We start from the raw sequence: 22,162 nt of genomic DNA on the forward strand, positions 1-22,162 counted from the left end.
TTAGCTAATGGTTTTGTGCATGGGAGTGGGGTAGTGCTGCAGCTTCACCTGCCAATGTGACAATGATTCTGCCAATGTGACAATGATTAATGGTGCTGAGCATCAGGAGTCAAGGCACACCTTCTGCAAAGTGTTATCGGACTTAGTCAACTCCCAGTAATGGATTGTGCGACAATGTCAGAGGCTGAGAGGTTTGTGCTGAGCTCTGCTTGGTGGAGCTCATCATATGCTTCTCAGGCCCATGAAGGATAGCAGCAGCAGCAGCTGCCTTGACATGGGAGGGTTTTTAATCAGAGGCAGTGCTGAGCCTGTCAGAGCTCCTACAGAGTATTCTACCATGCAATTTGTGGCCAGTAATGACAAGTAGGAGGGGGCCCCCCTTACTAAAGTTCCCCAGGCCCCCCGAAGGCTTAATCCGGCTCTGTCTATCTGAATGGAGTTTGTATGTTCTCCCTATGTTTGCTTCCTCCCACATGCCACAAAATCGTACTGACAAGTTACTTGGCTTCTGGCAAAAGTGCCTAGTGCGTGCACACTTGTATGACAGGAGATTGCGACTGTAATATACATTATAATGAAGACTGATATGAATGACAAATATTCTCTGTACCGTGTTGCATACATTAGGGCTAATTCATAATGTGAGAATTTGCAGTCAACTGCAAGGAGTAAGCCACCGACCAGATAGAAAGACTATCCACCCTTTGCTAAATTGCGAATGGATTTCTAATCGGCATACGCCTGCAAATAAGCAATTTCCGAACCATCAAAATGATTTTGCTGTCTGAACAAAGGTCTGAGGCTTCCACTAATCTGCAACTGATACAGGCTTGAAGTGGCCATCACTGATGTCACAGAGCCTCCTCAAAAATACCTGGGAACCGTACACCTGTTATTTTTTCTGACACACCCAGAAAAGCCGGGCGCCCACCCCCAAATGCTGGCTTCCTGTCAGTCACATTGCGAGAGGACTACAATTCTGATCAATACACATTTTCTGTCGCTATTTCCCAGGTCGTTCGTAAGTTGCACTATTTGCGAAATCTGTAATTAGCAGTCCATGCTGAATTAGCCCCATTGGTGGCATAATAACATTTACATAACTTATTGAGCCCAAGTCACTTCATATGGAACATAGGTAGGAAAAGCAAACTCCCAATCATATTATCACACAGGGAAAGCGAGGAAAATGGACATGAACCCTCTTCCTGCTCGTTATCTTTTTACACCACTGGTTACACTGGCAACGATTCCCATGCTGTTTATAAGAATGGCATTAGCTGAGCGCTGTGTACACACATGTAACTAGGGAAAGAATTAGACTTGGACTGAGCATCATGCCAGCAATACTGACTTTAATATTTCCTATTTCCATTTTCCTCCCGTATTACAGCATGGGAACCAGCAGCAGCAGAGCCCATTTGCAGCCAGGAGCCACTCAGCATAGTGTAGTAGTGTACCAAAGCAGCAGCAGCAGAACTAGTACTGAGTCTGACCAAACCCTCACCCATCCCTCACAGCGAGCCCAGTGCAATGGAGGCAAGGGGGAGGAGATTGCTGTGATTGGCTGGTGGATGCTGATGGCTTCGCAGAAGCCTGATCCCAGACAGCAGCAGAATAATACAGCAGCATGTTCTGTTTGCCCACAGCAAGGACACTCTGCTTCATGTGCAAGGTAAGTTAAGCTGCTGGGAACTTGCCTTTTGTGTTTCTTTGCTGGGCCTGCAAGCTGCTGTCGTTGTGGCAGATACACTTTCCCATTCCGGGTGCATCAATAGCTTCATATCATATTTACTTTCCTTCCAGTTCTATAATAATTGCAATTTGTGCATCTCTATTTGAATGTTTATTAATGATGGGCTGTTACTCCTTGTGTCGATCTCACCTGACCTGGGTTGTTAATTATGATAAGCATGCAATAATATGAAAGAATACCTGGAATTGATATATTGAATTGTACTAGTTAGATCATATTTAGAATAAAAACTGTGTGTGTGTCCCTCAGTGCTACAGACTATAAGTGGCTCAGCATAGGTTACTTGCTAGCATGTGAATGACTGGGGACTGCAGATAAACAGTTACTAAGTCAGCAATGTATGGGCTGCAATGTCAGGGGTTTGTGTGTATAAGGGCCTTCTAATAATAAGCTTATAATAAGGCTAATGTACCCATTGCTCTCTGTCTTGCATATGATCAGCTAATAGAATTGTCCATTTAACTGCTTAAGAAAAATGTATGTGACAGGTGCCAGGAGTTGAGTAATGATCTACTGGCCATGTGCAGGGAGGTTCGGTGTAATTGTGCTGTAGTGTGTCTAAATCCCATTCATCTCAGACCATTACAGTTACATTTGGTAGCATTGGACTCATTATTTTTATTTCTCTCCCTTAAAACGCAATGTGTTGACCTGCTGACTGCATTAACATTACAATCCTATGCAATGGCAGGCCTGCGCTATATGCACATTTTCTGGCATTGCTATTTAATATGTGCAGTGTGTTGTTTGCTTTCTGTGCTGCAGAGCCTACTACATCCCTCTGCAAATCATTTTGCATGCTGGAGCGCAGTCCTTTCCAAGGGTTTCTGCTGAAATGCTCAAAATAGAATTGAAATAAAACAGAAGCTGCGTCTTCTAATGATTACATCCTGTAACTCCAGTGCAGGCGTTTCTGTGCATCACTCTGAATTGGAACAGCCAGCGTCTTTCCTATAATTGGTTTAACATCATTATGTTCAGAAATAGGTTTGTGTTATTATTAAATATAATATTCACATTGTATCATAACCACATTATTGCTTTTTTTCACTATAGATTGACAAGATGTTTACTGTTTTATTACTGACACAAACTGTAATAAGTTTGACTTAAGCGATATATCGCATGCGACCCCATTCCCCATCTCGCATGCAAGCAGGTCTGATCTCGGACTCTGTTCTGATGCGAGTGGGACCGGGGATCGGTTCAGATGTCAAACACCTGCGATCTGGCCACTGTTAAGGTGAGTACACACGGGTGCAATTTCATGTAAAATCACTGGCAATATGGTCGCTGAGCGACCATATTGCCAGTGATTTGGAGCGCAGCTGGCGATAAATCGCCAGCTGCGCGCTCCCGTGTGCACTGCCTAATGGTCGCTGGTCGCAGGAGCATGCTCCAGCGGCTTTCCCGGCGCTGCGCCGGGAGGTCAGCGCCGGGGAGATCAGCCCTCCGCCCCATAGCAGTGTCTCTTTTTCATCGCTGATGAAAAGGAGACACTGAGCAATATGATTGCTGGGGATATCCCCAGCAATCATATTACCCCGTGTGTACACAGCATTAACCTAATTTCTGTCAGAATTGGGTGAAAAGTCCCAAAATCGGACATGTCTATGGCTAGCTTTAGTTTCCTTTCTTTTTCTGCCCTTTTTATCCTGATCCTTAGCACTATGAAATCATTTATTGGCTCAATCCAATTGAAAAGAATTATTAGTACCCAGTACACCACTGCAGGAGTGTGCATCATTAACAATATTGAGTACACACGCTAGACGATGTGAGCGATATGTCGGTATTGCGTATATCGTTTACTGTGAGCCCCCCCTTCCCATAACCATAGTGACCTCCCATAACAATAGTGACCCCCCCCCCCCCCAACACCCCTGCTGCAGCCCAGCACACTCCCTCTGCCAGCCTGACCAGGTACCTTGAGCGGGGCGGTCTCCGTGTAGTTGTCTCCAGGGCTCTGGAAGCCGCCTCCTAGCCCTCCACCGCTGCTTAACAGGACGGCCGTCAGTTCCAGGCATGGGGTATCATACAATGCCTCCCAAACAGAAGAATATGAAGAGTAATGCCAAGAAGCAGGGAGTACTCTCTGCTGCAGATCCGGGACCTAGAGTGCCAGGTGGAAACTCGTGGCAGGAGTAGAACAGCAACCTGAGGACGGCGGAAGCATAAGGCGGAGCAGGGAAAGAACGCAGAGTCATATGCCCGCCCACTGCCTCCAACTCGCAGAAGCAGCTCCAGATCCCCTTGCATGCAGTAATCAGCAGGCACAGTCACCCCGCACCTGCTCTAAAGCGATACTTCAGCAGGGTGGGAGCTGGGTAAAGTATCGCTTTAGAGCAGGTGCGGGGAAGACACACACACACCCCGTGTGGATGACGCCGTGCAGCAGCAGCAGTGATCCCCAGCTCTTGCCTGGGGAACCCGCTGTCCTGCCCAGCCTCCTACCGCCCGACCCCAGGTGTAGTACGATCACAGTGGGGAGCATGAAGGGCGCCTTCCCCCTGTATCCGTGGCAGAGTGCAGTAGGGATCCAGATGCACGGGCTGGGGACATAACACCTGCAGCCTCCCTAAAGTGTACCGCAAGTTCTGGAAATTTCAGCGCGGCCCACAGATCCCGCCGGCGCTGGCTTCCCCAAGCCACGGTGGGGTCTGCGGCATGATAGTTACACCACTGTACATAATGCAAAATCTAGGAGGAGGTTCGGGTACGAAATCCTGGGTTTCCGAATCCCAACAGTCAGAAGACTCAGTGGGATCCAGACAGACATAGGGCCTAATTCAGACCTGATTGCAGGACAAATTTCTTCACAATGGGAAAAACCATGTACACTGCAGCCCATATCCAAACATCTCCTTCCACAGCCTTACCAACCGCACAATACTAATACTTCGGGATGTCTCTGGGATCTGACTGTTGGGATCCCGCTGTCTGTCTTCTGGGTAACTATACAAACCAGCAGCTTTGAATCTCTTTTTTTCTTTTTTTTTGGTACTTGTTTCCTAGCACGGCGCCCATCACATGCCTTAATTAGTGGTATTCGATGGGACCCGATTTTCGGGTCCTAAGAGCCGCACTGTACAATTTTAAAATCGCATGCCATTAAAATGGCATGCGATGCAATCAAAACAATGATTTAATTGTACAGTACATGCACCCTGATGGGTGATTAGTATGTTATATGCACCCCCATCGTTAACGCCACCGCCACTATTAATGCCAACCCGAAGTGCGGCGGCGGTACGCGTCCTACGACCGGTTCATACCCACACTATCCACGTCGGCGTGGAGTTGATTTTATATGGTGTGGCGAGCCCGAAGCGTGGCGAGCGGAAGCAGAATACATGTGCAGTTATCCACGTCCCCTCGCTGCGCTCGCCACACTATATAAAATCAACTCCACGCCGACGTGGATAGTGGGGGTATGAAAAGGTCGGAGGACACGCACTACTGCGCTCGCCACGCATCGGGTTGGCGTACACCGATCACCCATTAGGGTGATTGTACAATGAAATCATAGTTTTGATCACATCGCTTGCGATGTGATGTGATCAAAACCATGTAATAAGATTAAAATCGTGGGCGCCGTGCTAGGAAACAAGTGCCTTTTTTTTTTTTTTTTTTTTTTTTTTATATGCAATGAGGACAATCATTATGAATGAGGAGACCTAACCATGCATGTTTTCTTACGAGGAAATAATTTTTTATTAAGAGAACAATATTATATATACGTTGTATTAAATAGAGAATATAAATCACTTGTGGATTGGTGTTAAGAAATGTTACTGGGCAATTATTAGTAGTATTTGGCCCTGATTCTGCTTCACTATCAGAGTCAAATTCCTTCTTAGATGGACAAAACCATGTGCACTGCAGGTGGGACAGATGTGACCGGTGCAGAGAGAAATAGATTTGGGTGAGTTATTTTGTTTCTGTGCAGGGGAAATACTGACTGCTTTATTTTTCCACTGCAATATAAATCTCACTTTAAAGTCAAACCCCACCCAAATCTAACTCTCTCTGGACAAGTAACATCTGCCCCACCTGCAGTGCGCATGGTTTAGTCCATTTGAGAAGGAATTTGTCTTTGCGTGTGAACCAGAATTAGGGACCTTGTGTTTTCATCTTGAGGTGGTATATGATGCGTAAAGCTGGGTATGCACTAAGGGATATGCCATCCGGTTGGGCAGGTCAGACTGGCATATCACCCATATCGCTCAGTGTGTATGCATGCTCCTGCTGTCACTTGCTATGTTGGATGTGCTGCCCGTTAAACCTAGTGACATCGCTTGCAATACCATGCATGTTAATGAAGGAGGGAACAGTGTTCATTCCATCCTTAATTAATATCGCTACAGTTTGTATAGGTGAACTAGGCTGATGGGGACTTGTTCCGATGTCGGAACGAATCTCCGTTGTTCCAGTGTGCAGTGTACTCAACTTTAGAAGTGTTTGCAGACTGTAGATGTGTGTTCTGCTGCTACTCTCTGCAGCATCATTGACCCCCTTAGGGGTTTATTTACTAAGATGAGAGTTCTATTGAAGATGAGATGTTGCCCATAGCAACAAGTCAGAATCGACTTATTTTTATAGTTCACACCTTCTAGAAGATAATGGATGTTGCTATGGGCAAACAGTCTATTTTTAATAGAACTATCATCTCTGCAAATAAAACTCTTCGGGTTAAATTTACTTAAGTGTGAGTTTTTAGAAGTGATAGATGTCGCCCATAGCAACCTCAGAGTCTATTATCCTCTAGAACAGTGGTTCTCAACCTCGGTCCTCAGGACCCCCCCAACAGTGCATGTTTTCCAGGTCTCCGCACAGAATCACAAGGGAAGTAATTAGCTCCACCTGTGGATCTTTTAAAATGTGTCCTTAAGTAATGAGTGCACCTGCAGGGTGACCTGGGAAACTTGCAGTATTGGGGATCATGAACCACTGCTCTGCTAGAAGGTGCTAGATAAATGACAAGTAGAATCTGATTGGTTGCTATGGACAACATCTCTTACTTATAACAATTCACACTACTATATTTACCCCTAATACTGCACATAAAGCAATCCTCACAGAAAAGATTTATATAGTCACTGCTTGCCTTTTGGCAATGTCGACATTTTGCACGTTGACCAATAGTGGTCTCCCTATTGGTGGTCAACCAGGGGTTAAAGTGAGCCGGAACGGGGCGGAACTGCGTTCCGTCAGTTCCATTTTGGAGGCGGAACGGTTCCGCCACCGTCTGCTCACCTTGCCCCACTCACAGCCAGTCCTACCATAATGCGCCGCTGCCACATTGTCAGGATGCGCCGATTGCAGCAATGGACACGGACAGCGCCATTCCATATAATATTTGGCACTGTCCGTAAGCCAATAGGAGCTCAGAGTTCGCAAGCCAATCAGGCAGCAGCCTGAACCACGAGAGCTCCAATTGGCTCGTGAGCCCCTGTTTCATACATTTTAAATGTCCGCTGTGTGAATGCGGGAACCGAGGAGCAGGAGCAGCGCAGCCTCGACCAAGCAGGTGCAGAACACCGTGAGAGGATTGGAGCGCAGCGGCCGCGATCTACCATAGAGCAGCATTCACAGGAGAGCAGCGGCAGTCAGCAGCTGTTGTGGAGCATAAACGCAAACCAGTGTCGGCCAGGGAGCAGGACATCCGGGAGGCCAGGGAACAGGAGACCCGCTGATTATAGTAAGAATGTGACCTGATTTCTCCCACTAACACCTGTTACCTAACCCACCGCAACCTCACCCCCTCTCGCCACCATCACCAAATCACCCCCTCTTGCCCTCTGTCAGCTTGCTTCACATCAGCTCACCCCCTCTCACCTCAGCCCCTCTTGCTCCCATTACCTCCAGCCCCCTGCAACCCCACCCCCCCCCCCCCATCATCTCACCCCCTGTCAGCTCAACACCCCCCCTCGCCTCCTTTCCCCCTGTCTCCTTGCTCCCTCTGATACTGAGCATGTAACCCCTGGCCCTTGGTATGTAACCCTTGGCCCTGAGCATGTAACCCCTGGGCCTGAGCATGTAACCCCTGGGCCTGATCATGTAAACCCTGGCCCTGAGCATATAACCCCTGGCATCAAGCAAGAAAACCCTAGCAATGTAGGTATGCGGCACTTATGTGGCATAATATGTAATGAGCATTACTATGTGTGGCATATTGTGTAATGGACATTAAGGTGTGTGGCATAATGTGTAATGGGCATTACAGTTTGCACAATCTCGTCCCACAAAGCCATGCCCTAAATTTTTGCAGCGCGCACGGCTGCTTTATTTAGGTTGGGGTTGGGTTGTTTTGCACTATGGGGCTTAATTTGAATTAGGGGTGGTATTATGTGTGTGTCCCGCACTATTCTTTTCATGGGTGTGTGGGATAGGCCTGAAATGTAAAACTTGCAAGGGGGCGCCGAACACCAGAGCACCCACCCTGGCTGTGACATGTGGGGGAGGGGGGGGGGCGGAGGCGGATGAAGTGAGTTCCACCACCTCTCCAGGACCACTTTAAGCACTGTGGTCAACTAAACTATCCACACCCAACTTAGCATAATATTTCAAATGTGGCGTCAGAAGGGGCTTGTGTGACTAGTACCAGACCACGCTCCAACCCATTTCCTCTCAATTCTTCCCAAAATCACATTCACATTACGGAAACTGCATCTTCTCTTTCAGGAGCTATTATGGAAGGGCTGTTCTATGTTCTATTTGTAAACTGGCAGATTTAATAAAGAAAAAATAACCACATTAAACATTGCTGTCCTGATTTCGAGAATGGTAGAAATTCAAATTGAAATATTTCTGAAAGTGTTGTGTTTTTTTTAACCGCAGGGAAAAAAAACTCAGGGCGGTTGTGACCGGTGCGATTATATATTTAAATAAGGGTACTTGTTTCCTAGCACGGAGCCCATCGTATGCCATCGCATACCACTAATTAAGGTATGCGATGGAACCCGATTATCGGCTCTTAAGACCCGCACTGTACAATTTTAATATTGCGTCGCATTGCATGCCATTACAATGGCATGCGATGCGATCAGACCCGATTTTTTTTTTTTTTTTTTTTTTTTTTTTTTTATTTATTTAAAAAAAAAAAATATTTTTATTTTTTACAATTTTTATTGAGTCAGCAGCATGGAAAAAAAAAGACAGAAAGTACCTCATATAACACGTCCACAGAAGTAAAATGATAGCATGACATAGTTGGGTACAAAAGTGTCTAATCGACAATGGCAAATACCATACTGACTGTATTATCAATAAAGAGGCAAGAATCAATAAACAATAATTACGAAACTAGCAATCAATAACGCCAAATACAAAAGAGTTTCCCAACAGAGAAACATGGACAAGTAACTAAAAGGGGGAAAGACACACAGGACAGATACAGAAGGAAAAGGATGGGGGAAAGGGAGAAGGAAGGGAATCCAGTAAGATGCACCATGTATTTTCCCGCTCATCAAACAGACAGGACTGAGGGCAAGTCAGTATGGTCAGGTAGTCCCAGGGGGAGGTTATTTTTCTCTCTGTAGATAGTCCATTTGAACCACTTAATGTGAATAGAGTTAGCAGAGGAGGAATATTGACAATCAATAGTTTCAAATAGAAAGTGTTTATGGGTTTTGTTCACAATGTGTTGCATATTAGGTACCTCTGGGGATTTCCAAAACTGGCCTATTGTCGCTTTTGTGGCAATTAATATCTGACCAACCAGGTATCTATCTTCCCTCGAGACAAATGGGGAGAGATGGAATAGGGCCACGACTGGATCCATAGGAAGGGACATCCCCACCACCTCGCTCAAAAGGGCGAACACCTCCTCCCACAGCGACCGCAACTTTGGGCAATCCCAAAAAATGTGAAGGATAGACCCGACACATCCACATCCTCTCCAGCAAAGGTTAGAGACCGTTGGCCATATTTTGTGCAATCGCCGGGGGGTGAGGTATGCCCTGTGGCACAGCTTATAGAACATCTCTGAATGGCTTAAACACTTATGCTGTGTACACACGGGGGAGATATATTGCTCAGCCATATATAGCTGAGCAATATATGGCTGAGCAATATATTGCTCAGTTTCTACTTTACATCAGCGACCAGAGATGGTCGCTGATGAAAAAGAAACTGCCGGGGGGAGCCCGGCAGTGGTAATCAGCTGGTCGCAGGAGCATGTTCCTGCGACCAGCGATCACCACAGGGGCAAAAACGGGAGCGCGCACCCAGCGATATATCGCCGGTGCACACTCCCATTGCGGGCAATATGGTCACTCAGCGACCATATTTCCCGCGATTTTGCACAAAATCGCCCCTGTGTGTATGCACCTTTTTAGAGACCTTTAATCTTTCTCCCACCTAATATGGGAAGCCAGCTTATCTGTCGAAGAGCCGCCAGTTTGTTGAATATACCATCTGGATATGCCTCCTTTATGCATTTGCAAAGTCAACATTGCCTCTAAACGCTTAGGAAAGGTAGGAGACACATCCGGCTTGCCTGCACAGGATGTTATCCAGTGGCGTAACTGTAAGTATTTATAGAAGTCTTGCCTCGGAATACTACATTTTTCTGATAACTCTGTGAAGGACAAGAGTTGTCCCGATGGGCAGAGCTCTTTGAGGGAAGAAAGGCCATTTGCTACCCAATTATCTAATTTCAGATTGGGAATAAGGGCAGCTATCGTTGAAATGGTTAAATTCGGGGTAGGCAGTGAAATGTTCCTCAGCCTGGACAACAACTCACGCCATATTACCAGGGTGTCTCTAATCGCAGCACCTGGCCCCACCCAGGTCGGTACCTTCCCCTGCGGAAGCCAGAACAAGTCCGCTAGGCGCATTCTTGATATAAATGATTTGTTCTATTATCACCCAGGATTTGAGCTTCCCATTAGCGAACCAGTCTCTAGCTTGGTCTAACAGGCACGCCGAGAAATAACAGTACAAATCTGGATAGGCTACTCCTCCAACTTGTTTTGGTAAGGTAAGAACCTGTTTAGATATGTGAGGTCTAGACCTCTTCCAAATGTACCGGGCAAATAGTTTATTAAAATCGAAAAAAAATGATTTAGGTGGGATTCTAGGTATGGCTCTAAACAAATATAGGAGCTTTGGGAGCAACACCATCTTAGATGCTGCAATGCGTCCCAGCCATGAATCCGACCCGATTTTTAATTGTACAGGCACCCTGATGGGTGATTACTATGTTAAATGCACCCCCATTGTTAATGCCACCCCCACTATCAACGCCGGTGGCGTTAACAATGGGGGTGCATTTAACATCGTAATCACCCATCAGGGTGCCTGTACAATTAAAAATCGGGTCTGATCGCATCGCATGCGATGCGATCGATACGAAGGCATAAGATGAAAATCGTGGGTGCCGTGCTAGGAAACAAGTACCTAAATAAGAAAATGTTCTCACTGTCTCCTGGTGGCTTGCAAGATTGAGAGTCAGTAAATTAAAAAAAATAAAACAATATTTTTATTTATTCATAAGTTTATTTGGATTTATTAATCAATAGTGGCATATGTTGCCCCTTGTTTATAAATATTATTATCTTGTTCCCTTTATAACAACTTCTACTTAAAAGTTCTGTCTCCTGCCCCCCAGTATAAATATTACAAATAAGTGACTTGTTTAAGTTTTCAATACCATTTGAGCTTTTCTAATCACTATTAATTACATTCTAACTGTACAGTCTACCCATATAATCTCTTATTTTCTCTTTCTTCACTTTCCCATGCTTCTGATGGTAAACATTGCTGGTGACTATACCATACAGACCACCAGGAACCTTTGCACTCAGGCATGATCTATTGCATAACGGTTAGCCAATCATTGTGTACCAATGCCTATTTCTCTATAGACTGTAGCTTGTGAGCAAGGTATCCGTACCTCATGTCTGTTGCCCAGTTTGTTTTATCACTGTTTTTTCAAATTGTAATGCACAACAGAATTTACTGTACTATGTAAGAAATTGTTAATAAGATTTTTTGTTTTGTTATTAATATGTACAGCTCTGCTAAAGAACCAGGATGGGTCAAAGCTAATTAGCATTGGTGTGGTCTCCCCTAGGAGAAGTCGAGGCTTGATATACTGGCTTCTCTAATTAAGATATATAATTTATTTATTTTCTTAATAATAATAATAATAATAATGTTGTTGTTATTATTTTGGCTGCCACACTAAACCATATCTGTGCTTGGGTGATTCTTGTGCTGCATTTATTTCGCTGCAGGTTATTGTACCATGTTTCCCTGATAATAAGACACTCTCTTATTTTTTGTTTTTCAGTCCAAAAAACACCGTAGGGCTTATTTTAGCCCCTCAGTCCTGCTTTTATCCACATCATGCCCCTCAATCACCTTATACTTTAAGCATCCTGGAATCACTGATGCCAGCAGAGGCTTCAGCGGTACCAGGGCCGCTACCGTAGCAACAGCATCCATTTCATGCAAAGGGGGAGGGGGGGCGGAGCTGGAAGTTTAGCGCAGGGACTGGGCAAAATGGGGATTTAGCTAGGGCTTATTTTCTGGGTAGGGCTTATTTTGAACCGTTGTCCAGAAATAAGGGTAGGGCTTATTATCGGGGTAGGTCTTATTATCGGGGAAACAGGGTATTCTGCATTGTTGTTGTATTTACAAATTGGTATGGTGATTTGGGGCCTGTCGAAGTAGAAAATGATGTGTGTTCAAATTGAAATCTAAATTGCAGTGTAAGAATAAAGGGTACTTGTGTAGTTTCATGGCGCCGTGCGTCTGAATCCCCTTGCGGGGCTCGCTTCGCTCGCCCACGCTGCGGGCTCGGTGGCTCGCTACGCTATTTAAAATCAACTCCATGCCAAGATGGATAGTGGAGGTATGAACTATCCATGTTGGCATGGAGTTAAGTTACTTTTTTGTACCTATTTCGTGGCGAGCGTACACCCGGAAGTAGGACGGCGCCATGCTGGCGCCGTGAAACTACACAAGTACCGAATAAAGCAGCCAGTATTTACGCTGCACAGAAACAAAATAAGTCACCCAAATGTAACTCTCTCTGCACATGTTACATCTGCCCCACCTGCAGTGCACATGGTTTTGTCTATTAAAAGAAGGAGTTTGCTTTTGCAAACCAACCTGAATCCTCCTCTTAATCGATTGTGGTATAGTAGATCTACAGTATTTCGGTCAACACCAAATGGTTAAGTTTTTATGGCACCACATGGTGGCCTTACTCCTCCCCATGAGTGCAACCCACATCTTAAGGTGCCCATACACGTTACGATAACTGCGTGCAATGCGATGTGATGCAATCCGTGGGCAGTACAAAAAGTATGTGCAGCATGTACTTTTTGTACTGTGCGATGCCCGTGGGAGCGTGCATCGCGTCGCATTGCAGGCTCCTCATCGCAACTTGTATGGGGGCCTTGACTTCTGCTCGCTATAAATGACTAGCTGAAGTACCTGCTGTTGACTGGGTTGAAATTGGTTATTTAGTCATTGAATTATGGTTATTTCCATCAGCTATTACAGTTCATCCAAATCTATGAAGTGAAAGCCTGTAACAGGCTTCCTGTGTCAAAGTTCTGCCCAGCACACACCAAAGGCAGGTAAGGTCCATCGAGACCCTCCTACATCAGCCATATATGCATTGTTGTTATTTGTGCACCTGTGTAGTCACAAGTTGCAAAGTGTTTTGTGTGTTTTAATAGTTTGTTGATAAATGTAACTTTTATTGTTTACATTTACAAATAATAAAATAATAGACAAGGTTTATAATGTTTGTATACATACATACATACATACATACATACATTGAATGAGCAATTAAGGTATTGACTGAAAGTTTTAGACGATAGTAAAACAGACCTGACAATTGCTTCCCCAAATGAATGTCTCTGTGCTGCTGCTCCAGCATCATTAATTATACAAGAGAGCTTGTAAATATTTTACTCTTACCTGTAATATCAGTTTACGCCATGAACAGCGTGTTGTGCGGGTTCTGTTTGCTATTTATATCTTGAATTGTGAGGTATGATTGTCCATTAGTTTGCGCTATTTTCACCCTGTGAAGCTCCTTTCTGAAGAATATTTGGTGCACAGTGCAGCCATATCGGATAGTCTGCCCCGTTTTCTGGAGACTCCTAAATAAACTATTCAGTTCACCTAGAGTTAAATATGAACGGAGAAATCTGAAGAGCAGTCACATGAATAAGCAATATTCTAACCTCCTAGCACCTTCGTACAAAACCTTTCATTAAACAAATTGTTCCTTTCTGTACTTGGTTTTGCCAAGGTTTAAGTAATCATGAGAACAAGTGCACTATGGGAGTTTTTTTTTTAATAAATGTGAGTGCATTTCAGTCCTGATTATTATAAACTGGAATAGTGCTGTCAGCCTTGCTAGGATGGCTCTATAACTAGTTTGACATGACTGTGGGCCAGATGTATCAAGCTTCAAAAAAGTGGTAAAGTGGAGAGAGATCAGCATGGAGCCAATCAGCTCCTACCTGTCATATTTCAAATCTAGCCTGTGACATTGAAGTGAGGAGCTGATTGGCTGATCTAGCCCGATCTCCCCCCAACTCTTGCTTATTAACCACAACCTGTATCTTATTCCAACATATAAGAAGTACGTCAATAAGTATGCCTTACATAGTGGGAGACGTGCTTATTGTAGTGTTCATTCTAGCACTCGCCATCTTTGAAAACCCATGCAGTTCCTCTTCCCTGCCTGGGGTGTCGCTGTCTGCTATAGTGCTTCCAGCACAGTGTGGTCTGTATATCAGCACTGATATGCAAACCAGACCTGTGCTAGAAAGTTTCAACACCGAAGCAGACAGCGACACCCCAGGCAGGGAACAGGAACTGCAATGGTTTTCAAAGTCGGTGGGTGGTAGCATGAACACTAGCTCATTGTATGATCTACTTCTCGGACTGGGCAGCTGACTTGTGGTCTGGTGCGGCTGCTCTTCCCTGGGCTGCCGCTCTCCTGGGTTTGGGACGTAGTGTTGCAAAGACATCTCAATTCTCTACTAATATATCCCTTTCCTATCCTGCTGCAGCTAGGTTCATGCAGCACCCATGTACTACTTTTCTGCGTGAAAGCAGTGTGAATAGGTTATGCCAACCAAACCTTTTTATTAACCTTATGAGTGCCAACATTGCTGTGAGGGATCCGATACGTAATCCCGGCGGTCGGGATCCCGGCGGTCGGAATCCCGACACTGGAATCCCGACCGCCGAAATCCCGACATGGGGGGGACGTGGATCGCCCCCCCCCCTTGCGGACTCGCTGCGCTCGCCACGCAGCGGGCCCGGTGCCTCGCTACGTTCGGCACGCTATTTTATTCTCCCTCTATGGGTGTCGTGGACACCCACGGAGGGAGAAAGTTTCGGGATTTCGGCGGTCGGGATTCCAGTGTCGGGATTCTGAACGCCGGGATCCCGACCGCCGGCAAATTGACCGCATCCCGCTGTGAGAGATCCTCAATATATTTGTTTAAAAATGCCAGCGTCGCTTACAGTGACAGTTCATTTTTTTTGGGTGCAATATTTAACTAAACCGCAATTAATTGAGCTGGCTGTATTTGTATTTGTAATACTGTGAGCGATGCTGGCATTTGTAGCGGATATTTTGAGGATTGCTCACAGCAACTTTGGCAATGAATAGGTTAATGATTCTGTAGTGCTGCAGCTGTACTTTTTCTGTTGCTGTAAATGTGCAGTGGGATGCACTGCTGCAGCTTTGCTGCGTATAGCAGTAGCATACCTCCCAACTTCTGTCCGTATGAAATAGGGACACTCGCGGGGTGAAGCCGGGCGAGCGCCCGAAAGGGGGCGGGGCGTATGCAAATGAGGGCGCAGCTTATGCTAATTAGCCGCGACCTCATTTTCATAAGAGAATAGACGCTGTGCGCATGCGCACAGCGTCTATTCTACAAGATTGGGGGTCTCCCAACTGCCACCCCCCCGCAGCGGGACAATGCCTGCCGCGGGTGGGACAGCGGGACAGGACCCGAAAATCGGGACTGTCCCTCTAAAATCGTGACAGTTGGGAGGTATGCAGTAGCGGGATTAGGTTGAAAACACAAAGCTGCAAGATTCTGTGTTGCATTGGCTCCCCTTGAAGAGAATGAATAGTGTAAGCTTTGCAGCCACAATGTAAAAGGGTACATCTGTATCTGTAAGCATCACGTTCTCGTTATCCTTGCATGCACACACATCCGCGTTTACCAAGCACTAATTATACAGGTGTGATTATAGTTCCGTCCAACTCGGCATGCACATACTCGTGCTCACTGAACCCCCATTGTAGCTTAGTTCCACCTCCTTCAGTGGTAAGTGGAGATGTGACTGATGTCCCTTTCAGACCACACTTATTACCCAGTATTTTGCCATTTTTTACCGTTTCAAAACGGTAATCCTGTATGTGCAGTGTGAAATTGAATTCACCGGTTCCAGAATACCGGTATTTCTAAACGGTACCTGTTTCAGAGAAAGGGGTGATTGGAGTGCGCAACCTAATTGTCTCTATGGTCACGTATATAACATGTACCACCCAGTTTGTCCAATCAGTACTCAGAAGTCCTTTCTGAAGGTATTTTCTGTATGTCCAATATTGGGTTTGTTTGCAGTAATCATGCGATTTTCATTTTTGAAAAAACTTTTTATTTCACAAGGCAACCCGGCGCGTTTCGTCTTTACGACTTCATCAGGGGTACAACCGATGTATGATTATATAAATGACAATCCATACAGTAGGTATTGCCGATTGAAGTGGAATTAAAATGTATCAATATGGTATTGAAGGTATAGCCAAACTTTTATACAAAGTTGGATATTCAAAAAATGGTGGTAGATCTATTTTGGATGTTCACAATTGGAGGGTGAGTAATCGGTCACCAGTTTAGATCAATATAGTACTGTGGGTGTGGCCCACCTTTTAACAGATAGTTGGATATTCGTTGGTTTGTGGGTGATCAATCGGTCACCAACTTGGATCAGGGACTCTTCCAAATGAATACCTCCTCCTCGCTCACTCTGGTGTTTCAGACCTGTTTTTTTTGCAGTCTGAACATCCACTATTTTCTATGGGTTAAAACGGGTTCAATGTTGTGAAGGGACAAAAACGGCACTGAAATACTGTTTAAGATATATGGTGTAAAAGGGGTTTTAGCTGTCTGATCCGTTTTTAGAAACGTTTAAAAATACCGGATCCATGCCGTTTTTTTCGGTGTGAAAGCAGCATGATATGCGTACAACTCTGCTCCACCTGTACTTGTGTGAGCTCCGCTTTGCAGTATGACAACACAAGCTCTGTTCCGTAATAGGCAAACGCATTGCTCCGCATTCTGCTCTGAAAATAGGCCTATAATGTTTGTACGGAATTCTACAGCAGTGGTTCTCAATCTCGGTCCTCAGGACCCCACACAGGTCACGTTTTCCAGGTCACCTGGCAGGAGCACAGGTGCACTCATTACTGACTGACACATTTCAAAAGATCAACAGGTGGAGCTAATTACTTCACTTGATTCTGTGAGGAGACCTGGAAAACATGCACCGTGTGGGGTCCCGAGGACTGACTTTGAGAACCTGTGTTCAACAGTATATGGTAAAAGCTATTCAGTAGCTTCAACGATTGTGGTAAATATATATACATACCCTCCAACTGTACCGATTTAGCCGGTACAGTACCGTTTTTTAATGGTCTGTACCGGCTAAATCGAACTGTACCGAATGTACCGATTTTTGCAAGCCGGCTCCTCCGTCTCTGGGAGTTGCAGTTCCAAGTGGTAGTTTGTTTCCACGCTGCCTGCTCTTTTGGCAGCCGTGAGGGGGGGAGACTACATCTCCCGAGGTGCCCTGCAGCAGGGGTATTCAGCAGTCTCAGCGTGCCCACCTCCTCTGGCCGCTTACAGTGGGCGGGGCCCTGGAAAGGTTGAGTAACGTCTCCACTGACCAATAGTAGGCCGCGGGCACCTGTCCCAGAGCAATGGGCGAGTGAGGGGGCGGGACCGGGACGCTCTCCGTGCGTGTGACATAGCGGCGGCTCCGTGTACCAGGTGAGTGAGACCTGGCCCGCCATGACGTCATCCTGCCCTGCACCGCTGGGGAGCTGAGCATGCCCTGGCGGGCTGTCCCTGAAACTGTACATGATGTGATGACATGCTCTGTGCTGTCCTATGTGTATATACACTGTACTGTGAGTGTGTGTGTGCTGTATGGGGTATCTACACTGTGCTGTGTGTGTGATATAGGGGGTATCTACACTGTGCTGTGTGTGCTATAGGGGGTATATACACTGTGCTGTGTGTGTGCGCACTATAGGGGGTATATACACTGCTGTGTGTGTGCGCACTATAGGGGGTATATTAACAAAATGCACAGTAACACAACAAAGGGGGTGTGGCCACGGTCCCACGTGACCACGCCCACTTTACCACATGGCCACACCCCCTTCACGAATGTGTACCGATTTCTGCCCTTCAGATGTTGGAGGGTATGTATGTGTGTGTGTATATATATATATATATAATCTCTGTTACATTTAATTATCAGTGGATTCATTACCCTAAAGATTTAGACCTAAGTAAAAGAATATCAACAAAACAACATATATGCTGGTGTATGGGGAAGGATTTGGGCCAAACTTAGAATAAAGACTTTGAGCAATAAACCTCTTGCCTTGAAGATCACTGCCTTTCCATCCTGTGACTAATACCATGTTCTCATTGCCGCCCCTGCAAAATCCCGGGTTTTTCTTGCCGTGTTTTTGGCGGGGCACAGAGAATGGATACTTTTCTTCCCCATTCTACAGCACCTTAAACCCGGGAAATTCCCGTGTATGACGCGTTCACACTGCTTCCCCTGGTCTGCCCTGCCAACAAGTGTGTGAATATAAAAGCAGCTTTGATTGGCTGTTGAAAAAGTAGCTGTGATTGGCTGTTTTAGAAAGCAGCTGTTATTGGCTGGCTGAGGATGATGTCATATAAAGTGGCCTGTTTTTTCCAAGCACACTGCATTGCTGGAATCATGGCTGATGAGATGCTTTTGTTTTGCACCATTTTGCTGTTTCATGCAGCAAATGAGAGCTTGCTGCAGCTGCTTACATTGTGCTACCTTGCACAATGCACTTTGAAGAGGAGGAGAGCGCAATTTCTTGCTGAGAGAGACAGTGCTCGCCTTCATTATGTGCGAAGGAGAAGAGCTTTCATCACCTCCAGCGTTACCTCCATATTGAGGTTCAGCACATCCAGTACCCGGCGAATGTGGACCAGAGACTGCTCTCATGGCGAGGTATTTTGGTCTACAGTGGAGGGTTATGAGGATGACCAGTGGATGGAGCATTTTCGCATGTCACGTGGGACCTTTCAGTATGTGCTGGACCTTCTAACCCCTGCACTTTCCAGACAGACCACAAACTGCAGAATACCCATCTCACCTAGAAAGAGACTAGCGATAGCGCTATGGTGGTATGCTACACCGGGAGAATACCGCACAGTCGCCTGCTTGTTTGGAGTGGGGAGATCCACTGTATGCACTATAGTCCATGAGGTGACGCAGGCTTTGCTGGAAGGACTTTACCGTCGTTTCATCACCTTACCTCAAGGACAAAGGTTGGACGACATCATCGCTGGTTTCCTGCATCGTGGATATCCACAGTGTGCTGGAGCTATAGACGGTACACACATTCCTATTATTGCCCCCACAGAAAACCATGCGGATTACTTTAATCGCAAAGGCTGGCACTCCATAATTCTACAGGCTGTAGTGGACCACAAATATTGGTAAGTACATTTTTTTATGATAATATTAAACTGTACTTTGCGTATTGCTAGGGTAACTAAACAGAAATCTTAACACTTTATATTTTCAGCTTCACTGATGTCTTCATTGGCTGGCCTGGCCGTTCCCATGATGCAAGGGTTCTAGCAAATTCGGACCTATACCTTATTGCTGAGGAGAAGCAGGATGGCTGGTTGTTCCCTAGAGAGGTAAAGATATGTTTTTGCATGTTGCAGTTGGGATATTTTTAGTGTTATGTATGCATGTATGTATAACCAACGTACCACATGTATTGTTGTTTTTCAATGTCTCTCTTTACACCGGTAGAGAAAAGTGGCAATCAGAATAGCATACTTGTACTCCAAGAATTCCATATTGTAACTCTTATTTTACTTTGCAGAAATCGAAGATCATCGATGGGGTGGAGATCCCAGTACATATAATCGGGGATGCAGCATACCCATTACGACGATGGTTAATGAAGGGGTTCACCCAGCGCCATCAACTTACCCCGGAACAAATTGATTTCACCCACACCCTCAGTTTTGCACGAATGGTGGTAGAAAATGCCTTTGGCCGTCTAAAAGGCCGTTGGCGTTGTTTAATGAAGCGCAATGACATTGATACCAGCTTCATGCCTCATGTAGTTGCTGCCTGCTGTGTGTTGCACAACATATGTGAGTTTAAGAAAGAACAGTTTCTACCAGAATGGACCGTACTGGAGCCTGAGGAATCAGATCACTCTGCAGATTCTGAGATGTATGAGGGGACAAACACATGTGCAGAAGACATTCGCAACACCATTACCAATAACATATTTGCTTTAACCCACTAGTGTACTATAGTTTTTAATTTTCAATAAACTTCAAAAACATTTCTGTTTGTTTGTACATATTTTATTCATATGTACAACATATATTTTTTTAGTTAAATAGCATAAAGTGTACCAAAAAATGCACATAGAAAAATATAATAAAACTGTAATGACAATACCCAAATGCCTTACATAACTTCTGTACAGGCCGGGTGGGCAGACAAATAAACAAAAAGTCAATAAACACCTCTACAGCACATGGTAGCGGGGGTTTTCCTTTCTTGGAGCCGTTCGATTCTCCGCATGACTATGTGGACCAGCCGCATAATCAAGGCAGTGTGGTGGAACTGTGGGAGGCTGAGTTGCACCCGGTGTACGCTCAGGGAAATGGCAATGATTTGCTGGAGGCTGAGGTGTCCCAGCAGCATACTCGGGGCACTGCGGAGGAACTGGTGGAGGCTGAGGTGCACCAGCTGTACGCTCTTGGAAATGTCGAGGATTTGCTGGAGGCTGTGGTGTCCCAGACGCATACTCTGAGGAGTGCGGTGGAACTGGGGGAGGCTGAGGTGGACCTGCTGTACGCTCAGGGAAATGGAGGTCATTTGCTTGAGGCTGAGGAGTCCCAGCAGCATACTCAGGGAAAAGGTGTGACATTGGTGGTGGGTGAGGTGTGCTGTATGGCACCATGTTCCCCTGGGTTGGGCCTACAAAATTTGGTTGGCCTGCGCTATACATTGGATAACCATACTGAAAATTATTGTGTGGTGGCTGGGGCAGTGCATGGCCTTGTGCCCTAAATAGACTATTAAGGAACTCCATCTGCGTATCTCGGTTCTCTCGATTGATACGCTCATGCATACCAACAATGGCAGTAATGAACGTGTTCTGTAGGTCACGCTCATTGTCCATAAATCGCTGCAGACGAGCATCTTCATGAACTTGCATCGAATTATCCATTTCCTTCAGGTGTTCAAGCATTACGGTGGTCATTGCTTTTGTGGCTTGTTCCATCTTAGTGGACCTCTTTCTTCTCAGTGGCACATTATAAACTATGGGAAAAACAAACAACACATTACTATACAAGACTATAATAATGTTACTTCTCCTTCTACCCAAAAGACATTGTTGGTGCCCATGCACTTGGAAAACCATCTGTGCTGAAGGCTAGATATCAGTAAAACCTTAACTTCTCATTCAGATGTGTTAGCAATGTTGCTGACAGGCCTGAATCAGATCCCCTCTGCACAGATGCATGTGGATGTTAAATTTCAAAAATACTTAAATAAAAAAGCAGTGTTGGCACATGCATGCTTGAGGCCTTTTCCCTCCTGCACTCTTGCTACATGCTGCAACATATTTCTTTAATAAACAAAAATATAGTACTGTGTAATAATGGTGTGTGTAAAAAGTTATAAACTTACTGTTGGTCCGCAACTTTGGACGTGCACTCTGTGGCAATGCTTCAAAGGCTGGACTTCCTTCAGCAGGTAGTGATGATGCAGGCGTTGATGGTGGTCGCTGCAAAGGTGATGGCGGATGCTGCACAGGTGAAGAGAATGCCGTGGGGCCTACAGCTGAATTGTGGGAGTTAAATGATGAATCCAGAACTTCACATTGGGCTTCACCATGGACAGAGCGGGAATCCATTTCACTGTCTGTGGCCTCAAGGTCAATGGGTGACGCTGCTGCTGCTACTGCGTTTTCTTCACAGACACTTGCTGCACTGCCAGCAAAACTGCTGGAGGAGGACAGTGATATGGGATTAGCCAGTGCAGAGTTCCCAAAGATGATATTACACTGGTCATAAAATGGCCAGTCCA

The 22,162-nt window shown here is 45.5% G+C and overlaps 2 protein-coding genes across 35 annotated transcripts in view; one reads left to right on the forward strand and one right to left on the reverse strand.

The window, feature by feature from the left end:
• The first annotated feature begins 1,547 nt into the window (after positions 1 to 1,547).
• SORBS1 (sorbin and SH3 domain containing 1) overlaps positions 1,548 to 22,162 on the forward strand; it is a 316,704-nt gene continuing 296,089 nt past the window's right edge. For 14 of the 34 annotated variants that reach the window (XM_083148896.1, XM_083148907.1, XM_083148902.1 and 11 more), the window contains exon 1: positions 1,548 to 1,675. The gene's annotated coding sequence lies outside the window, so the exon portion shown is untranslated. The remainder of the gene's footprint in view (positions 1,676 to 22,162) is intronic. The other 20 variants (XM_083148922.1, XM_083148908.1, XM_083148914.1 and 17 more) reach the window with 6 other exon arrangements.
• Positions 20,490 to 22,076, reverse strand: LOC146008989 (uncharacterized). The gene is made up of 2 exons (XM_083148894.1): positions 21,764 to 22,076; positions 20,490 to 21,391 (listed from the first exon to the last, which is right to left on the reverse strand). Exons 1-2 carry the CDS (start codon positions 21,987 to 21,989, stop codon positions 20,592 to 20,594), a joined length of 1,026 nt encoding a protein of 341 aa, XP_083005020.1. The 5' UTR covers positions 21,990 to 22,076; the 3' UTR covers positions 20,490 to 20,591.

This window comes from Crinia signifera, chromosome 6 (assembly GCF_055691185.1).
Source record: "Crinia signifera chromosome 6, ASM5569118v1, whole genome shotgun sequence".
Taxonomy (NCBI): domain Eukaryota; kingdom Metazoa; phylum Chordata; class Amphibia; order Anura; family Myobatrachidae; genus Crinia; species Crinia signifera.

What these genes read in the sequence shown, in the direction of transcription:
- LOC146008989 (XM_083148894.1), bottom strand. Translation starts at nt 21,989, where the DNA reads ATGGATTCCCGCTCTGTCCATGGTGAAGCCCAATGTGAAGTTCTGGAT. An exon ending in TCCAAAGTTGCGGACCAACA is followed by an intron (nt 21,392 to 21,763) that starts GTAAGTTTATAA and finishes TTTTTCCCATAG; the next exon opens with TTTATAATGTGCCACTGAGA.